The sequence below is a fragment of the Thunnus albacares genome, chromosome 17, assembly GCF_914725855.1.
Source record: "Thunnus albacares chromosome 17, fThuAlb1.1, whole genome shotgun sequence".
NCBI classification, from domain to species: Eukaryota; Metazoa; Chordata; class Actinopteri; order Scombriformes; family Scombridae; genus Thunnus; species Thunnus albacares.
In genome coordinates, this window is record NC_058122.1 from 5,536,821 (window position 1) to 5,552,548 (window position 15,728).

Here is a 15,728-nt window from a genome sequence, read left to right on the forward strand (position 1 = left end):
CAGCATAGCAATAGGCTGTGATATTCAGATACTTTAACAGAAGTAGGTTTACTATCATAAAAACTTGAACTTTGATACTTTAAGTATCAAATGTAAAAAGTACTTACATTGTTAGATTGTTAATACTGATGACAATGCTTGTTCTGCTACACACATTCTTTTTTTTCTTTTTTTTTGGACTTTTCTCTCTTCCTTTGTGAAACATTAGACATTTTTGGGCAAATTTTGGACAATTTTGAATAATTCTTTGAAGCCACCTGAGATGTGTAAAGGAGCAGTCTGTCTTTAAATCTGCAAGTAAATAGTAACTATAGCTGTCAGATAAATGTAATGGAATAACATGGCACAAAATTAAAAACAAAACAATAACTCTAATCGGATTTACGAGAATGAGAATAAAGAGAACTGAGAATAAAGAAACATTTGCACTGTACATACGGTCTTATTACTGTCGTAAAGATCTATTTAGAACAGCTGATGGTCCTGCCTCCGTGCTGACGTCATGTCATTGCGGAAATAGCTGCTGGTCTGAGCGATTCAAAATGGCATTGAGAGCAGCCCTGAGAAGTAAATGCGGCTTAACAGGTTTGTCTGCATGTGAAAGCAAGGGTACACTGCGGAGAGATGATTTGATATATATGCATCGTTTTTTCACCATCATTTAGACGGTATCTCTGAACATTTGCCAGCTGGTCGGCGTCTAACTGTTAGCTGAGCTGTCTGTACAGAAACTGGAACAAAGGTCGCAGCAGGACGTGTTGAACTCTGCTGGTCTCTGCTAGCTAATTTTGCACCTATAATGTGCCTACATTATGCTGTTTTGGGAATGACTGCTCTCACAAGACATGTAGACAAGTAAATAACATTTGCAGTTCATTTGAATCAGCTACAGACTTGAGTTCCCAAATTCATTTGAGAACTCACTTGACTGTGATGAAGCTTTTAAGATCAGGATTCATTGAACTGCCAAAGGTGAAATTTTGAACTTAAAGTTACTACAATGTGCTTTCATATTGTGTTGATTTTAGCGTCCCCTGTGGACAAAAGCAGTAGTGTTTCCCAGAATGACGACTTCATTTGCCATGAGCACCACCGCCTCGTGTCGTAAAGAACTTGATCTGGCTAGCGCGTGCATTTGTTATCTGCGAGTGAAAGAAAGATGAAGTTTATTTTTAATACTATTTTTCTTTTTTAAACCCAGCTGTTAGCAGGATGCATAGTGATGAGGTAATGTATCTGTTTGTGGCTATGTAAGATTAATAATTGTAATATGATGATGGTGATGCAAAGTAAACTTTGTTTTAGTACCATCCATACTCCAAGGTTACATGTCAGGCTGCATTCACACCCAATCCGGCAATGCAGCACCTTCCCACAGGGTTGTGCGAAAGGTGTGGACGTGTTTATTTGTGCTTTGGAGTGTAACCACTGTAAAACTATCAGGAAATAACGTTTTATTTCTCTGATTCACATCATTCCTTTGTTCTCGGTACACTGCCACTCGCTCTCTCATCTACTCTCTAGCCCGCTCAACCACCATTGCTCTCTCTCTCTCTTTTTCTCATCTTTTTTAAAATGAGTGGGAAAGCCGACAACAAGTCTAACTTTACTTATCGTTATCAAATAGGCATACATAGGCTCTTCTGGTCTGCGTGTGTAAAATCATTTTGTCTGATTTCACAGAGAACAGACCCGGTGGCAGGCATTAAGAATAACTGTATGAAAATAGCCAATCTTCTCGCTGATGGTCTCATTTGCTTATGTAGGTCATATAGAGGCATCATGAGACTGTTTCATAACCATTTAAAAGTTCCTTGTAGTAACTTTAAATAAAAGGAAAAAGTAAAAAATTAACCCTTACTAACTTACTGACTAACCCTTACTCCTATATATTCCTATATACAGTACTTGCAAATTTAAGGATTAAAGCTATTTATCACATTTCTTTCCACTTAAACTCCTGTGGAGTTATGTTAAGTTATGTTTACATTGAGTGTAAAATAAATATTTTTCAAGTCTGTCAGGTCAGTTCAGGTGCTCATATTAACATAAAAACCTGTTCATACTGACTATTAAAAGATCCCCTCCAAATGTGCTTCCAATGTAAGTGATTGGGACCAAAAGCCACGGTGTGTACACACCGTTATTTTGTGCAAAAATGCATTTAAAAGTTGATGTGAAGCTTATATGAGGCTTCAGCAGTCTGAGTTAGTCATATCAAGTGGATATCTGCCACATTTACAGTCTTTTTAGCATCAAATTCCCTGTTTAGCTGCGGTGGAAGTATAGTAACAAAAAGAGGGACTTTGGCACTAAAAAGATTGTAACGTTGAAAGATATCTACTTGATTTGACTAAATTGGATGGTTGAAGCTTCACATTAGTTTCAGATAAACTTTTATATACTTTTTTTCACAGAAGGAGGTGTTGCTGTTGATTTTCTAATGGTCAGTATGAACAGGAGGAATGATTATGGTGAGGAAAAACCTGTTTCAATGCTGATTTGGGCACCTGACTGTTCTTTTAGGACAGACTTGAAAAATTATGAACCCGTCCTTTAAGATCCAACAAGTGTGCTTTAGACCTTTCCCTTCCCATTAAACCTTTGCACAGCCAATCTTTTAAAAAGCATTTTAAATCCTGCATTGTTTTCACATACAAATTACTGCTGGAGAAATGACGGATTTTACACCAATATCATTTTTTCATTTTTTATTACATGTATGATGTATAAATGTAATGATTTAATAGTTGTAATGATATATAGCTCCTATCTGTGTGTGTGTGTGTGTGTGTGTGTGTGTGTGTGTGTGTGTGTGTGTGTGTGTGTGTGTGTGTGTGTGTGCACACGTGTGCATGTGTGCGCGCACGTGTGCATGTGTGCGCGCGCGCGGGTCGCAGGTCGTCTTTCCCAGCTGTCTTCCTGCAGCAGTCATGGCAGGGTGTGTGTTGCTCAGCGGAGGAACAACTCTACCTCACCCAAAATCAAAGTGGATTTTGACCAAAGCACAGGTAAGCAAATACACCTTGTGTGGTCTGAGGGAGCTTGAAGGTTTTTATCTTCCCTTCAGCAATATGTGTATGAGGTGAAAAAAATATTTGAAAGTGTACTCAGTGTTTCCCCATAATAGAACAGGCCTTGTGGGCCACCAGGCCAAAAAAAATTTTTTGATTACCTGACATTTGTCAGGTAAAAAGGCAAAGTAGAACTTCTGACATGTCTCTTGCTGTACTGATGGAGTTAGTGCTGGGGAAATGGACATCATACTAAATTTATAAAAACATTAGGTCAACATGGAGGAAGTTTTGATTACACAATGAAGCTCAAACATCCAAGTGAAGGAACAACAGCCTCTTAAATTTGAGAACTGGCAGCTTTTCCTTGGTCTAAAATGATTGTCGATGGACCATCTTTGGGTTTTAGACTGTTGGTTTGACAAAACAAGACATCTTATAACATCACCTTAGCTTGTAGGAAATTGAAATGGAAATGTTGCACAGTTTTCAGATATATTATAAACGAAGTGATTCATTGAGGTAAACATCTTCAAATTAGCCAGTGATGAAAATGATCATTACTTGCAGCCCCAGATACACAGTACCAGTCATAAATGTGGACATACCTTCTGACAGGTACTGTAAGTGTAATGATTGAGTTAGCACATCCGAACACATGCAAGATTGAAGTTTTTATTCTCTCCCTCCGCTTACTTTCCTTTTTACTCTTTCATGTCACTTCTTTTCCTTTTGAGATGAATCTTTAGGAAAGGCGCGTCAGTGAATTCAGGTAAAAGATCAGCCTCTCTCTCTTTCTGTAGGTGTGGCGGTGATGCGTATGCAGAGTCCGCCAGTCAACAGCCTCAGTTTAGATTTCCTCACAGAGTTGTGCATCAACCTGGAGAAGCTGGAGATGGATAAGAGCTGCCGAGGCCTCATCATCACCTCGGTACAGTAGCACCTCATTGTTTGCAGTCACTGCTGGAGTGTGTGAACATTTTTTAATATCGCAATACAAATTGACAGTTGTGTGTGTGTGCGTGCATTGCTGTGATCAGAGTCAACCCAAGGTGTTCTCAGCTGGACTGGACATCATGGAGATGTACGGGAAGAGTCCAGAGCGCTGTGGAGAGTTCTGGAAAGCCGTTCAGGAGATGTGGCTGAAACTCTACAGCTCCAACATGATCACTATAGCTGCAATCAACGTACGTATGAAACAAAACCCAGGCTATTATTTTGTCTATGTATCACGCAAGAAATCATCAGTTTTTACATTTCCAGCTGTAGCGCCAACATTTTGATTAGAACAAACACAAGACATGGTAGTTTGTCGACCCCTCCACAGGGTTCCAGTCCTGCAGGCGGCTGTCTGATGTCTCTGACATGTGACTACAGGATAATGGCAGACAACCCGCGTTACAGCATCGGCCTTAATGAGACGCAGCTCGGCATTGTGGCACCTTTTTGGTAAGGAATTAGGAGAATGGCAATGGCCATGACAGTTGTGGCGGTGATGTTTATGACGATAGTATTGGTCATGCCTGGCACTGTTTCACCTGTTGTAACACTGAAGTGAACACTGGCGCTGTCTGCAGGTTTAAGGACACCATGGTTAATACAGTGGGCCACCGGACCACAGAGATGGCCCTGGAACTGGGGCTGCTCTACAGCTCCTCAGAGGCCCTGAAGATAGGCCTGGTGGACCAACTGGTCCCAGAAGACCAGGTCCTGACCACAGCCACACAGACCATGACCAAGTGGCTGGCCATTCCAGGTATATAGCAGATAAGTAGGAGGGCAGGCCACAATTAGAAACTCTAAATTGCCAGTAGATGCTACTTATTTTCTTTGTTCAACATTTTTATCAGGACTCACCCTGTAATGTTGAAATATCATATATATTGGTGTAATATTATGTTAATTGTAAATTTTGTTTATACTGACCTCTAGTGGTTGAAGGTATCCCCTTGCTGTTAAGATGTAGAAATGTACTCCTGGGTGTGTCAGTACACTGTGCCTTCACTGTTGGATGTGGTTACAAGTTTTTGTGTTTTTTAACACAAGTGCCATACAAATTGAAAAGTGCCATACAAATAAAGGTGGTTGTTATGATGATTATTACTGTTATCCATCAGTGACATTAGGTGTGGTCAGAGGTGCAAAAGACTTAACATAAAAAAATACAGCTTTGTTCCAGTAAAAGAAAAAAGTGAAGATAAGAGAATCAAAAGGAATCCCTGACATACATGTATATGTCACTGTTCTATTTCATTTCAATTCAGACAAATATTGATTAATAAAATATGAATAATTATTTTACTGAGCCATGTAGCGGAGACTCATCCAGAATTATTTTTAAGGCCACTGTAGGTCCCTGGACTCCACTGTTGAAATTGGTGAGCTAACTGTTCAACTTTTCACTTTTACAGACCACGCCAGACAGATCACCAAGTCCATGATGAGGAAGCCAACCATCGACAAGCTAACGTCCAACAGAGAGGCTGACATCCAAAACTTTGTCAGTTTCATCACCAAAGACTCCATTCAGAAATCACTTCGTATGTATCTGGAGATGCTTAAAAAGAGAAAAAGCTAGATGAAACGTGTAAAATGAGATATACACACACTAGACTGTGTGAAAAGTTAGTTGAAAACACACTTGCCTTCAGAATCATGTGCTCAGTAAGATCCTCAAAGACAGTTCTCTGCAGCTCCTCTTCATAACAATTTTCAACCATTGATGAATCATTTTCAGTAATCCTGTGTGATGAAACTAGCTTGGGGAAAACACTCAGGACTGATGGCAATGATTCAATGACAAATAGTATTTTTCTATTTTACTTTCCAAGTACTTTAGTTAAAAATTAACACCAAGAATTTTTTTTTTCAATCTTTCACATAAGCTAATGTTACATTTGGGATGATTATAGATGTTTTGTTCTTGTTTCTTTCCCCAAAAATCAATATTTAGTGTCATAGAGAAGTACATTATTTGCAATTCAGTTAGGAGTTTTGAATATAGAAATGAGGGCCACATATATGCATATACACTGCAATGCACACTGCATTGTGTATTGCAGTGTAGAGCTAGATAGCACTACTATTATAGTAAAGTATTAAAAAAAAAAAAGAAAAGACACCCTCCATACTCCTTAAATGACAAGTATCACTCTTACTACAGCCACACATACACCACTTGTGGGGAAATACAGGTGACAAGTGTGCCATGCCTTGTTATGACTTCTACATTATGATTGGACAGCCATGTGTGGGGGCGGGGTTTAGCAAATGGTCAGTTATTGTCACAGAGGCAACAGATCCTCACCATTTAAGTGCCTAGCCTTACTGTACCCTTAAGAGACATAACAACTAATGAAAGTAAGCTTGAGAGCATTTGAATAACCCACTGTGGGCAAAGCCTTTGTCATCTTTTGAACAGATTTGTGTGTACTTACTTTTTCTGACTGCCTGTAATTTCTGAATAAATGGGTGAATTCATGTGGTCCGTGGATTTGTTGATGTGATCAAAGGGTGAATTGAAGGGTCAAAATCTCATTGTTCCTTAATTTTTGCCAGCATGTCAGAGGTATTAAAACATTCTCGTCCTCTCGGCCACATTGAGAAAATACAGTCTCACTTTTGGACTCAGTTATTCTTAAACATGTTGGTTCAGAGCCAACAGAGAGTCTCACTGCTACTCTGGTATCATGACATGCAGATAACTTCATTTTGATGTGTCAACAGATGAAACCTACACCATCACTCTAATACAGTAAGGGTAAATGGACTCTTGTTTGTGCTGCTCAAAACACTGAAAAATAACAACAGCAGAGAGTCCGTTCAGAAACATTGTCTCATAAGAAATTGGTTTCCAAAGGTAAAATGATCTCACACAAGTCATGTGCCTTGAGGCTTTCACAGGCCTGTCCAAGCAAGTTTACTGAGTAACCTGATAAAAATCAGAACCCCCCAAAATCTAGGACATGTATAGTTGAAAAGTCCATGGTGGAAATATTATTGTATTTATTTGTGGAGAGATGGAGAGACAGGGAATTAAGGGAAGAAAGATGCAACAATGGCCCACATCCACACCCCACATGGTGGCAATATGTGGGTAGTGTACAGCATATTAAAGGTTGTTTATCATTTTCAGCTTGCAGTATGGCTGTAGGGATGGCAGTGTCAGTCCACCACTGTGGTCCAGGTGGAAATATCTCAACAACTATTGGATAGATTGTGTTGAAATTTTGTGCAGACATGTATAACACCCAAAGGATGAAGGCTCCATTATTTGTTATTTCACAAAAAAGCCTCCATTATTTGTTATCTCAAACAATGGCCTTTGGTGACTTCTCCCCTAGCACCACCATGAGGTTGATCTTCATGGGGGGTTTTTTGTGAAATACCAAATAATGGATGGATGGCTGTGGAATTTGGTACATGCATTCATGTCACCCTCAGGAGGAATTGTAATAACTTTGCTGATCCCTTGGCTTTTCATGTGGTGCCATCATAAGGTCAATTTTTTATCAGCTTGAATCTTCAACTCATGACCAAAATACCAGCAAAATTAATGACATTACATTATTGCCAAAACTAAATTAGATATTACTGAATAATTACATCTTAGACTTGTTGCCCTTTAATCCAAATGGGCTGGCTTATGAGTACTAACTGACTCTGGTGATTATGAACCAAGCACATACAGTGTAGTTGTAGTATGAGTCCACTTGTAGTTGTAATAGCCCAGCTGTACAGATGATAATTCCTTGTTCCCCGCTGTGTTTTTTTATGTTTATATTCAAACAATGCAGTGACATAATTTGGCAGATGTTTTATTTTGGTCTTGTAATTCACTCCTAGTGAATAATCATTGTTCCGATTCAGCCTGGAGGCTTGTGGAAAGACTGTGGGATTCATGATTCAGGCAGTAGAAGCTTAGCCAAGCAGTTTCACCTCCACAGGGTAATGGTCACTGACAGCGAGTGCCTGAGAGAGATACAGAGAAAACATTGTTTTCTTCTGGCACAATTGATTATAGGTGTTTTCCTTGTACAATGTGTTTTTCATCATGTACTGTAAAACCTTAACATACCAACAAACTATGTTTGCTCCAGCATCACTGCAAGTATACTAAGGTATACTGATGGTTTTGCTTGTTTTAGCCCATTACTGTAACTACAAATCATGAAAAACTATAGTATCACTGTTGCTCATTTACCAAAGCATACATTTTTTTTAGATATGAGACTTGAAAAGGACTGAATCTTGCTTGCTTAAGTATGTTTCAAAAAGAAATAGAAATATTTTTAAAATATATGTGATTAATTAGTTAATTGGCTGAAATATAAATGACCACCAGTATGGTTCTTAAGGAGTAACTTCACACCAAGCTGGGAAGCAACATTTCACAGACGCTGTCTTGTTCAGTCTGTTGCACTTGTAACCACATCCAACAGTGATGTCAGGGTGCACTGACCACACCCTGAGTACACTTCTACATCACTGCTGCAAGGTGACAACATCAAATACTGGAGGTCAAGCAAAAAAAGATATTCAGTCTGTGTTTAGTTACTCTTTAAAGCCTTCTTTAACCTTACAGTTGAAATTAATTGTAAAGTAGACAAGGATTAAAGCTAGAGTTGTTTTTACCAGACTGTGACTGAGTTTTAAGTCCGTCATGTAGTTGTAGACCTTAGCACTGCCGTGTGCCACTCCCTTCATCATGTCAGTAGTCACTACAATCCTGCAAACACAGGAAGAGGGGTGGAATTAAACCGGACATAACATGCTTTTTGTGATTTTCTTATGTCGTATATCTATGCTAAACATAGTTAAAGTTCCAAAACATGATGTGAGCATATGTAAAAATGCTCCCTGGATGTCAAAGGCCCAGGCTTCAGCCTGCTCTGAACGCCTTATTTGCAAAGTTACCTCTTCTTCCAACTGATGTCAAATTGTTGTCACATTCCCACAAACGGCCGTCCGTGTTGTCCACTCTCAGATTTCAACTCGAACATGTACAGATGTATTTGAGAAATTGATATTTCAAGTAAAGAAGGAGAAAAAGAAGTGAAATCCTACAACTTCTGATTGTTTCAGCAGTCGGAGGAAACTTCATGAAGGAGCTAAAACAGCCTGTTTCAGACAGTGGCTGAACTGAGTGGCTGCATAAATGGTCAATATAAGATAAATAAGGAGTTTTCTGAACTGTAAATCATGCAAAGATATTCTAGTAGGGCCCCAGAATAAAAATACAGACCTGGAAATGTGCACAGTATGTCCCTTTTATGAGTCTGTGTGCGTTTGTGTTTGTGTAAGCAAGTGCCTGTGTGTGTCTACCTGTCGTAAGGGCAGTGAGTGTTTTGTGACACTGTGGAGTCGACTTCATCAGTAATCAGCCAGTGGAAACTCTTGTCAGTGTAGAGGCGGATCTTCTGCCAGTCGGAGCCCATAACATAATTGCAGCCTGCGTTGAAGTCACCCAGCAGCATGATGTCCTGCGGGGAGAGTGTGAAGGTTCAATCACTGTCACCCCCAGACTCAGACTAATTAATTATCCTTTGTGCTCCACCTTTTGCTCACGTAGTTCCACTGAACCATAATTGAATTTGTGTGTGTGTGTGTGTTGAAGTGTGTATTCACATTAGTATTCCAGCGAGTGCGGACATCAGTCACCACATCATAGAGCGCATTCACTTCCTTCACAGCAGAGTCTGGAGAGGTGTGCTGGGGGATCAAAACAAAGTCCCTCACAGCTAGAAAACAGGAGAGAGAGAAGAGTGAGTGAATGAATGAAAAGAGGGATGTTTGATGAAGGAGAGACAAGTTGAACCAAAGTGAAATAACAGTGAGTTTAATTTGGAAGGAGAAAGTTAACAACACTATTTGTATGACATAAATCTTAATGGTGTATTCTTTTAGTATTAAACTAAATCAAGTAATGTGGGTTTAAAAATCTACATCACTTGTGTCTGATGGTGAAAAAGCAATACTCTCTGTGCTTCTCACACTCTTTCAGAGCCTACCGGTATATTTGGAGGAGAACATGACAACAAAGGGCTCTCTGTTGAAGATGTCTGTCCCACAGGGCTCACAGCCGTCATCATAAGTGTAGTTTTTAGCCACAGATACGGTCTGCTCCCTGGAAAGAAAAAATACTAATTAACCACATCTCTTTTACAGTGCTATTGTGCTCTTTTTCTGTGTGAGGAGTTGCTCTTTAGGACAGATTTAATGTACTTCTTGCTTCATGCTTCTTCCCTGTAAAACTTTACTTTTGAAGACGTTTTCTAATAGTGAGTGAGGTCCAGTCTATCTCATACTCAGATATTCACAGCATTACTTGTGCATTTTCTAAAAGTCATTTGCACCACACTTGATGAATTGAATTATATTAGTCCAATGCCCTCATGTGGCCACTGAAGGGTGGGTGTCATACAGACCCCATACATATCATACTACAGGTATAACATAACATATAACACATGTAACATATAATTACTATAGATTTACTTTAATACTAATAAAGCCTGAACACAATGCATTGTGTGCATTTGACACAAAACTATACAGTATTCTGTGCACAAAATACACTTAAATTTGCAAGCATTTGGCACCCAATAATGCAATTCAATCACACAAAATGCTCACCAAATGTAACAGTGCATTTTCTGGCACAGCATGTGACACACAGTCACCCATATTTATCTAAAACCCCTTAAATGTGAACCTTTGGTTTTCTGCCCTTGCTCATCATAAGGTCAGATACAAAGACACTGTGCGGAATTAAATAAAAATCATTTAATGAAATATTTCTGTTTTGTTCCCTAATGAAAAGTATCAACAGAGGATACAGAGGAGCATTTCTACATGAGATAGTCTATCGTTATAATGATTTTGTTTGTGCAAAGTCATTAAAACAGTATAACAGCAAAACAGTCTCTGTGTACCTGTAGAGGAAGAGATATCTCTCCTTGTAGGAGCTGCGACCCAGAGGCTCACTGACGATGTGCTTGTACCTGAACTTAGGAGAACCTCTGGGAAAACACACATACACACACACATAGATGAAGAGCTTCATTGTTTATCTTATATGATAATGTGAGTTTATGATCTTAACATGTTTCTACAAACTTCCTGAAGAAGGTCAGAATATTTAGGCCTTCCACCTGTGTGTAATAATACAGTGTACACTCTACAGAATATAAGGAGTGTGGTTATCCTAATCCTAACTTGTTGACATGCTCCATGAGTTTTTTGGTTGCTGACAGATCGCTGTCTCTGACTTCCTGGATCAGAATGATGTCATAGCGGTGGACAATCTGCAACAGATGCAAAAACACACAAAATCACATTTTCATGGCCTAAACTTGCTACAGGGCAATTTCTAGTGAAGTCAATTATAGTATGATTCTATGGACGCTGTTTTCTAGTATAATTATATTGTCAACGTGTTTGTTATTGTTTTTGGGGGTGTAAAGGGGCACTCTGCCAATTTTACCCATAGAGGCCAGTAGAGATAGTGAGGAGTACTACTCAGCCTGTGAAAACAGTTGTATAAAATGTATGAAAATAACTCTGCCGATGTCATAGTGATGTCATCAGGGTTATCTGAGCTTGGGCAATACAAATTCAGAACAGAAACCCTGTGTTACAAACTGGAGACAATTTGAAAGCCATTGGCCTTCACCATATAGGAAGGATGGAAGAAAAGATGCAATTGGTTGCATTATGGGAAATGTAGGATTTAGTGCATTTTTTTATTTTGGTCTTTTTTTTTTATCTGACACTTGTTATTCTCCCAACTTTATTACATTTTTGGAGTAGCCCTGTAATTTCCAAATCCCTCTAAACAAGACAGTATTCTAACTCAATCAATGGCATGGTTGTGCTACCACCATGTTACAGTGGAAGGTAGGCCAAATGAAATGCTGTGCAATTGTGCATGTTTGTGACAGACACAGTGAACAATGCAAAACTGTGTGGTATTTAAATTATTCACCACCCTTCAAAATGTATTGTGTTTATATTTGTAAAGGGGTGGTGAAATATAAATAAAGAGGGAAAGAATACTGGTTGTAGAATGCTAAACAGTGGCATTTCAGACCGTGCTGATGATGTTCATCAGAGTCGTGTTGGAGGATTTCTTGTCCCCAAAGGACTTAATGTTGAAGGCTCCCAGCAGCAGAGAGGTAGAGACATGCAGTAGGGCCAGAAAGAGACCCAAAGTACACACCAAACGCATCCTGTGCCAACAACATCAGATATAAAAAAAATAAATTAAAAATAAAAAGTCTAAATGTATACACACACACACACACACACACACATATATATATATATATATATATATATATATATATATATATTAGGGGTGTAGAGCAGGCATCATTGTTATGGCAGTTTATGTTCATAATCCAAAATCTTGTATCTTGTGATACATTTACATTACAATGGAAATAATAGAAATGCTTTTGGTGGTGATCAGGTCAGCATGTAATAGATTCCAGAAAATTAATGCAGTTGAATGTGCAGTCATATGTCACATGACCCTGACAGCCTCCTCTTAGGCTTACTGTGGGAATGAGAGACAGACATAACACCTGCACCTCTGGACACGTGACATAAGTCCAGAACTTACTGTTTGATGTCCTGCAGAGGAATGATTGTTGTTGTAAAGCTAGGCATTAAATATTACTCCAGTAGGAGAATATATTATCCTGTTACCCTGGTTACACTGTCCTATTGGAGCTGGCATGTAAGTGACTCTTGGGCAAAGGTTATAAAAATATGGAAATTAAGATCAGCAGTTGTAGTGTGGTAATTATTGGTTATTCATATACTGTTGTTGTGTGTTACATTTTGTCAGTCAGAAAAAACAACTAATTACTGCTACATACATTTTCGTCTTTAAAGAAACATAGCATGAAAATAAAAGCAGACCCAGTCATGCTGGATTACAATTACTGTGCATACTGTTACAAAGCCTGCTAGAACTGTAATTCTCAACAACAACAAACTGGTTTGTAGCATTGCTGTGCTGAATGTTTCATCCATAGTAACTGTAACAAAAAGTCAACACACTTATCTTTACTCAAAATATAAGCTTTGTTCGGCTCAGCTTGCATCTGCTGTTTTTGCAGTAAAAAAAGATTCAGAGGCTCATAGCTACCTGCTTCTGTAAGTCTGTGTGTGGAGGGAAAAGGAACACAAAGGCTTTGTTGTGTGAATCCCTGGAGGCTCCACTACAATTTCTGAGCAGAACTACTGATAGCGTCTCTTGTGAGGTTTTTATTTACCTGCAGGTGCATGTGACTGGATCATGCTGGGGAGGAGTCAAGAGAGGAGGGGTGTTCTGGATGTGGTACGGGGTTTACAGGTGGTTGGTCGGTGCCCCGCTTTGACCCACGCTGAAATATTATTGGATGGATTCACATGAAATTTTGCACAGACATACATGATCCCCAGAGGAGAAATCCTAATGACTTCTGGTGATCCCCTGATTTTTTTTTATCTAGTGCCACCATGAGTATTTTGAGGGAAATATCTCATCTATTGGATAGATTTTCTTCATATTTGGTACAAAAATATCCCCCAAATGGATGAATTGTAATAATTTTAATGATCACTAACTTTTCATTTTACTCCAAATTTTGAATTGTTCAGTACTACTTTGGTTTATGACCAAATACCTGCAAAACTAATGACATCCCCATCAGCCTCAGCTGTAATTTGTGTGTAGTGCTAATTAGCAATTGTCAACATATCTGCTAAATATCAGCAGGTTAGCATTGTCAATGTGGGCATGATGGCATTTTCCCACAGCAACAAGCTTCAAGTTTATCTAATCTTTCTCAGATAGTTTTATATTTACTCATGTATTGGTGGAATATGTTGCTTTATTCCAAGAAAAGCACTGACTCGCTGCTTTAAGAGTCACCATACTTTTACTGTTTATCAGTAGAAGCCCATGTTTTGCTGTCCTAGGTGAACTCCCAGTCTGCACTTGGTGCTCATTGTGGGCAAGTGATTTGTTATCCCAGCACACTGGCATGGCGGGCAATTTCCATATGTCACCTACAACACAGACCACCATTGCTTTTTGGTAAAATAGTGTAGTGTTAAAAAGAGTGTTGGTAAAATGGCAAATGCAACTTCACAATGCAAACATACAAACTGAATCAATAACCACAAAGGTGTTTAATGGATTTAAAGTAAGGTAATGATTAATAAGGTAACAGTAATAATGTGTGATGTTTACAGTGTGTACTGTCGTGGTGTATCTGGCATTGCAGAGTCCTCTTGAAAAATACATTTTCATCTTTGAAACATATTCCTCTCCAAGGTCAGGTTAAATGTAAAGGTTATATGCATTTACCCTGATTTAAAGATCTCTGTTTGAAATAATTATTTAAAAATATCTGCAAAGATATGTGCAAATAAACACAAATATTTGCAACAGATTATCTGAAAGAATTGAAAAATGGATTTTTATGTATTTGTAGACTTGATGCTTTGAAATATATTTGTAATGCTTAAACATGCACCTTAGACCTTTAAATGGTGTTAAAAATGCTAACATTGTTCAGATGTTTTATATATGCATATATGAATACAAATTGTATATACAATGTAAATACTGTAAATTTCTATCAAGGCAGTGATAAAAATTTGGGATAAATACTATAAATATAACTACTATACTATATGATATGAGATGAGATGATACTATACTATACTATACTATACTATACTATACTATACTATACTATACTATACTGTATTATTTGTTAGTAATAAATTATGAAATTTGCAATGCAATCAGAATTTTAACTTTAATGCACAAAAATGAGTAAACACTCACCTCTTGAAGTAGAGTATGCGGGTGATCAATAGATGCTATTTTTAATTGCAGTGTTCGCAGTATCAATGAGAAGGCAACAGATGGCATAAAAACATGATAAAGACTGTTCATTTAAGGTCACACGTGATGGGAATTTTCTGATGTTTTCAGACATGTTGACATGGTTTTGATGCCAAAATGAAATATCTTCCTTTTAAAACAGAATGTGCTTAAAAATTGTATAATACAACATGCTCAACTCACAATCAAAATCAAAAAAGCCGGGTGCTGAATCTTTGAAGTGTTGAAATTAAATGAAGAAGGGGATTAGGACAACACACCTAGTCAACTGATTTTAATTTTGAATTGCCACACAATTGCCAATTCAAAATTAAAATCAGTTGACTAGGTGTGTTGTCCTAATTCCCTTATTTGTTTAAAAACAACATGTGGTGCCATGAGGTAAACAAGAACTTGATGACATTCACTTGTACTTTCTGAATTATTACAGGAGCTCAGGTCACTGAATATGATCCAAAATGTGTTTGCCAATAACTGAAATTAATTGTTCATAGTTTGTTGTAACAAAAGTAGATACATTTTGTTATGATATTTACACAGTATATGAAGATCATAAATGTAACAATCATTTAAAAATATAAGAAATTGACTGTAATGCAGATTTTATTTTTAAAAATATCCACAGGGACATACAGTAGTTGAGTATAGTCCTGTGACACAAGGTTCTGTACTGAATCTGAATATTTTCAGTCATATGTTAAGCCAAACTGATATTTTTTTTTTTACTGTTTTAATGATAGATTGCTCTCAAGAAACATATAATGACAAAGGAAGGAAGTGGAAAAGTCTGTTTTATTTTTAGTTTT

General features: G+C 38.0%; 2 protein-coding genes across 3 annotated transcripts; one reads left to right on the forward strand and one right to left on the reverse strand.

Annotated features, from left to right (window-relative positions):
• The first annotated feature begins 480 nt into the window (after nucleotides 1-480).
• eci1 (enoyl-CoA delta isomerase 1) lies at nucleotides 481-6,494 on the forward strand. Its single transcript, XM_044332162.1, has 7 exons — nucleotides 481-585; nucleotides 2,901-3,011; nucleotides 3,818-3,945; nucleotides 4,055-4,201; nucleotides 4,342-4,463; nucleotides 4,592-4,770; nucleotides 5,426-6,494. Exons 1-7 carry the CDS (start codon nucleotides 543-545, stop codon nucleotides 5,590-5,592), a joined length of 897 nt encoding a protein of 298 aa, XP_044188097.1. The 5' UTR covers nucleotides 481-542; the 3' UTR covers nucleotides 5,593-6,494.
• On the reverse strand, nucleotides 6,441-13,438 carry dnase1 (deoxyribonuclease I). Of its 2 annotated transcripts, none has more exons than XM_044332164.1 (9): nucleotides 13,298-13,438; nucleotides 12,106-12,244; nucleotides 11,232-11,320; nucleotides 10,949-11,035; nucleotides 10,025-10,140; nucleotides 9,642-9,754; nucleotides 9,339-9,496; nucleotides 8,649-8,742; nucleotides 6,441-7,985 (listed from the first exon to the last, which is right to left on the reverse strand). In XM_044332164.1, the coding sequence occupies exons 2-9, from the start codon at nucleotides 12,241-12,243 to the stop codon at nucleotides 7,935-7,937; spliced, it is 846 nt and encodes a 281-aa protein (XP_044188099.1). In that variant the 5' UTR covers nucleotide 12,244; nucleotides 13,298-13,438; the 3' UTR covers nucleotides 6,441-7,934. The 2 variants fall into 2 exon arrangements, with proteins under 2 accessions (XP_044188099.1, XP_044188098.1); XM_044332163.1 differs by lacking the exon at nucleotides 13,298-13,438 and adding an exon at nucleotides 13,171-13,276.
• Nucleotides 13,439-15,728: the final 2,290 nt, after the last annotated feature.

Excerpts from the sequence above, each read along its gene's own strand:
- dnase1 (XM_044332164.1), bottom strand. The coding sequence starts at position 12,243 with ATGCGTTTGGTGTGTACTTTGGGTCTCTTTCTGGCCCTACTGCATGTC. Across the intron at positions 11,321-12,105 it reads TGATGAACATCATCAGCACG|ATTGTCCACCGCTATGACAT; the intron begins GTCTGAAATGCC and ends CATCTGTTGCAG. Across the intron at positions 10,141-10,948 it reads AGATATCTCTTCCTCTACAG|GGAGCAGACCGTATCTGTGG; the intron begins GTACACAGAGAC and ends TTTTCTTTCCAG.
- eci1 (XM_044332162.1), top strand. The coding sequence starts at position 543 with ATGGCATTGAGAGCAGCCCTGAGAAGTAAATGCGGCTTAACAG. Across the intron at positions 3,012-3,817 it reads GGATTTTGACCAAAGCACAG|GTGTGGCGGTGATGCGTATG; the intron begins GTAAGCAAATAC and ends CTCTTTCTGTAG. Across the intron at positions 4,771-5,425 it reads CAAGTGGCTGGCCATTCCAG|ACCACGCCAGACAGATCACC; the intron begins GTATATAGCAGA and ends TCACTTTTACAG.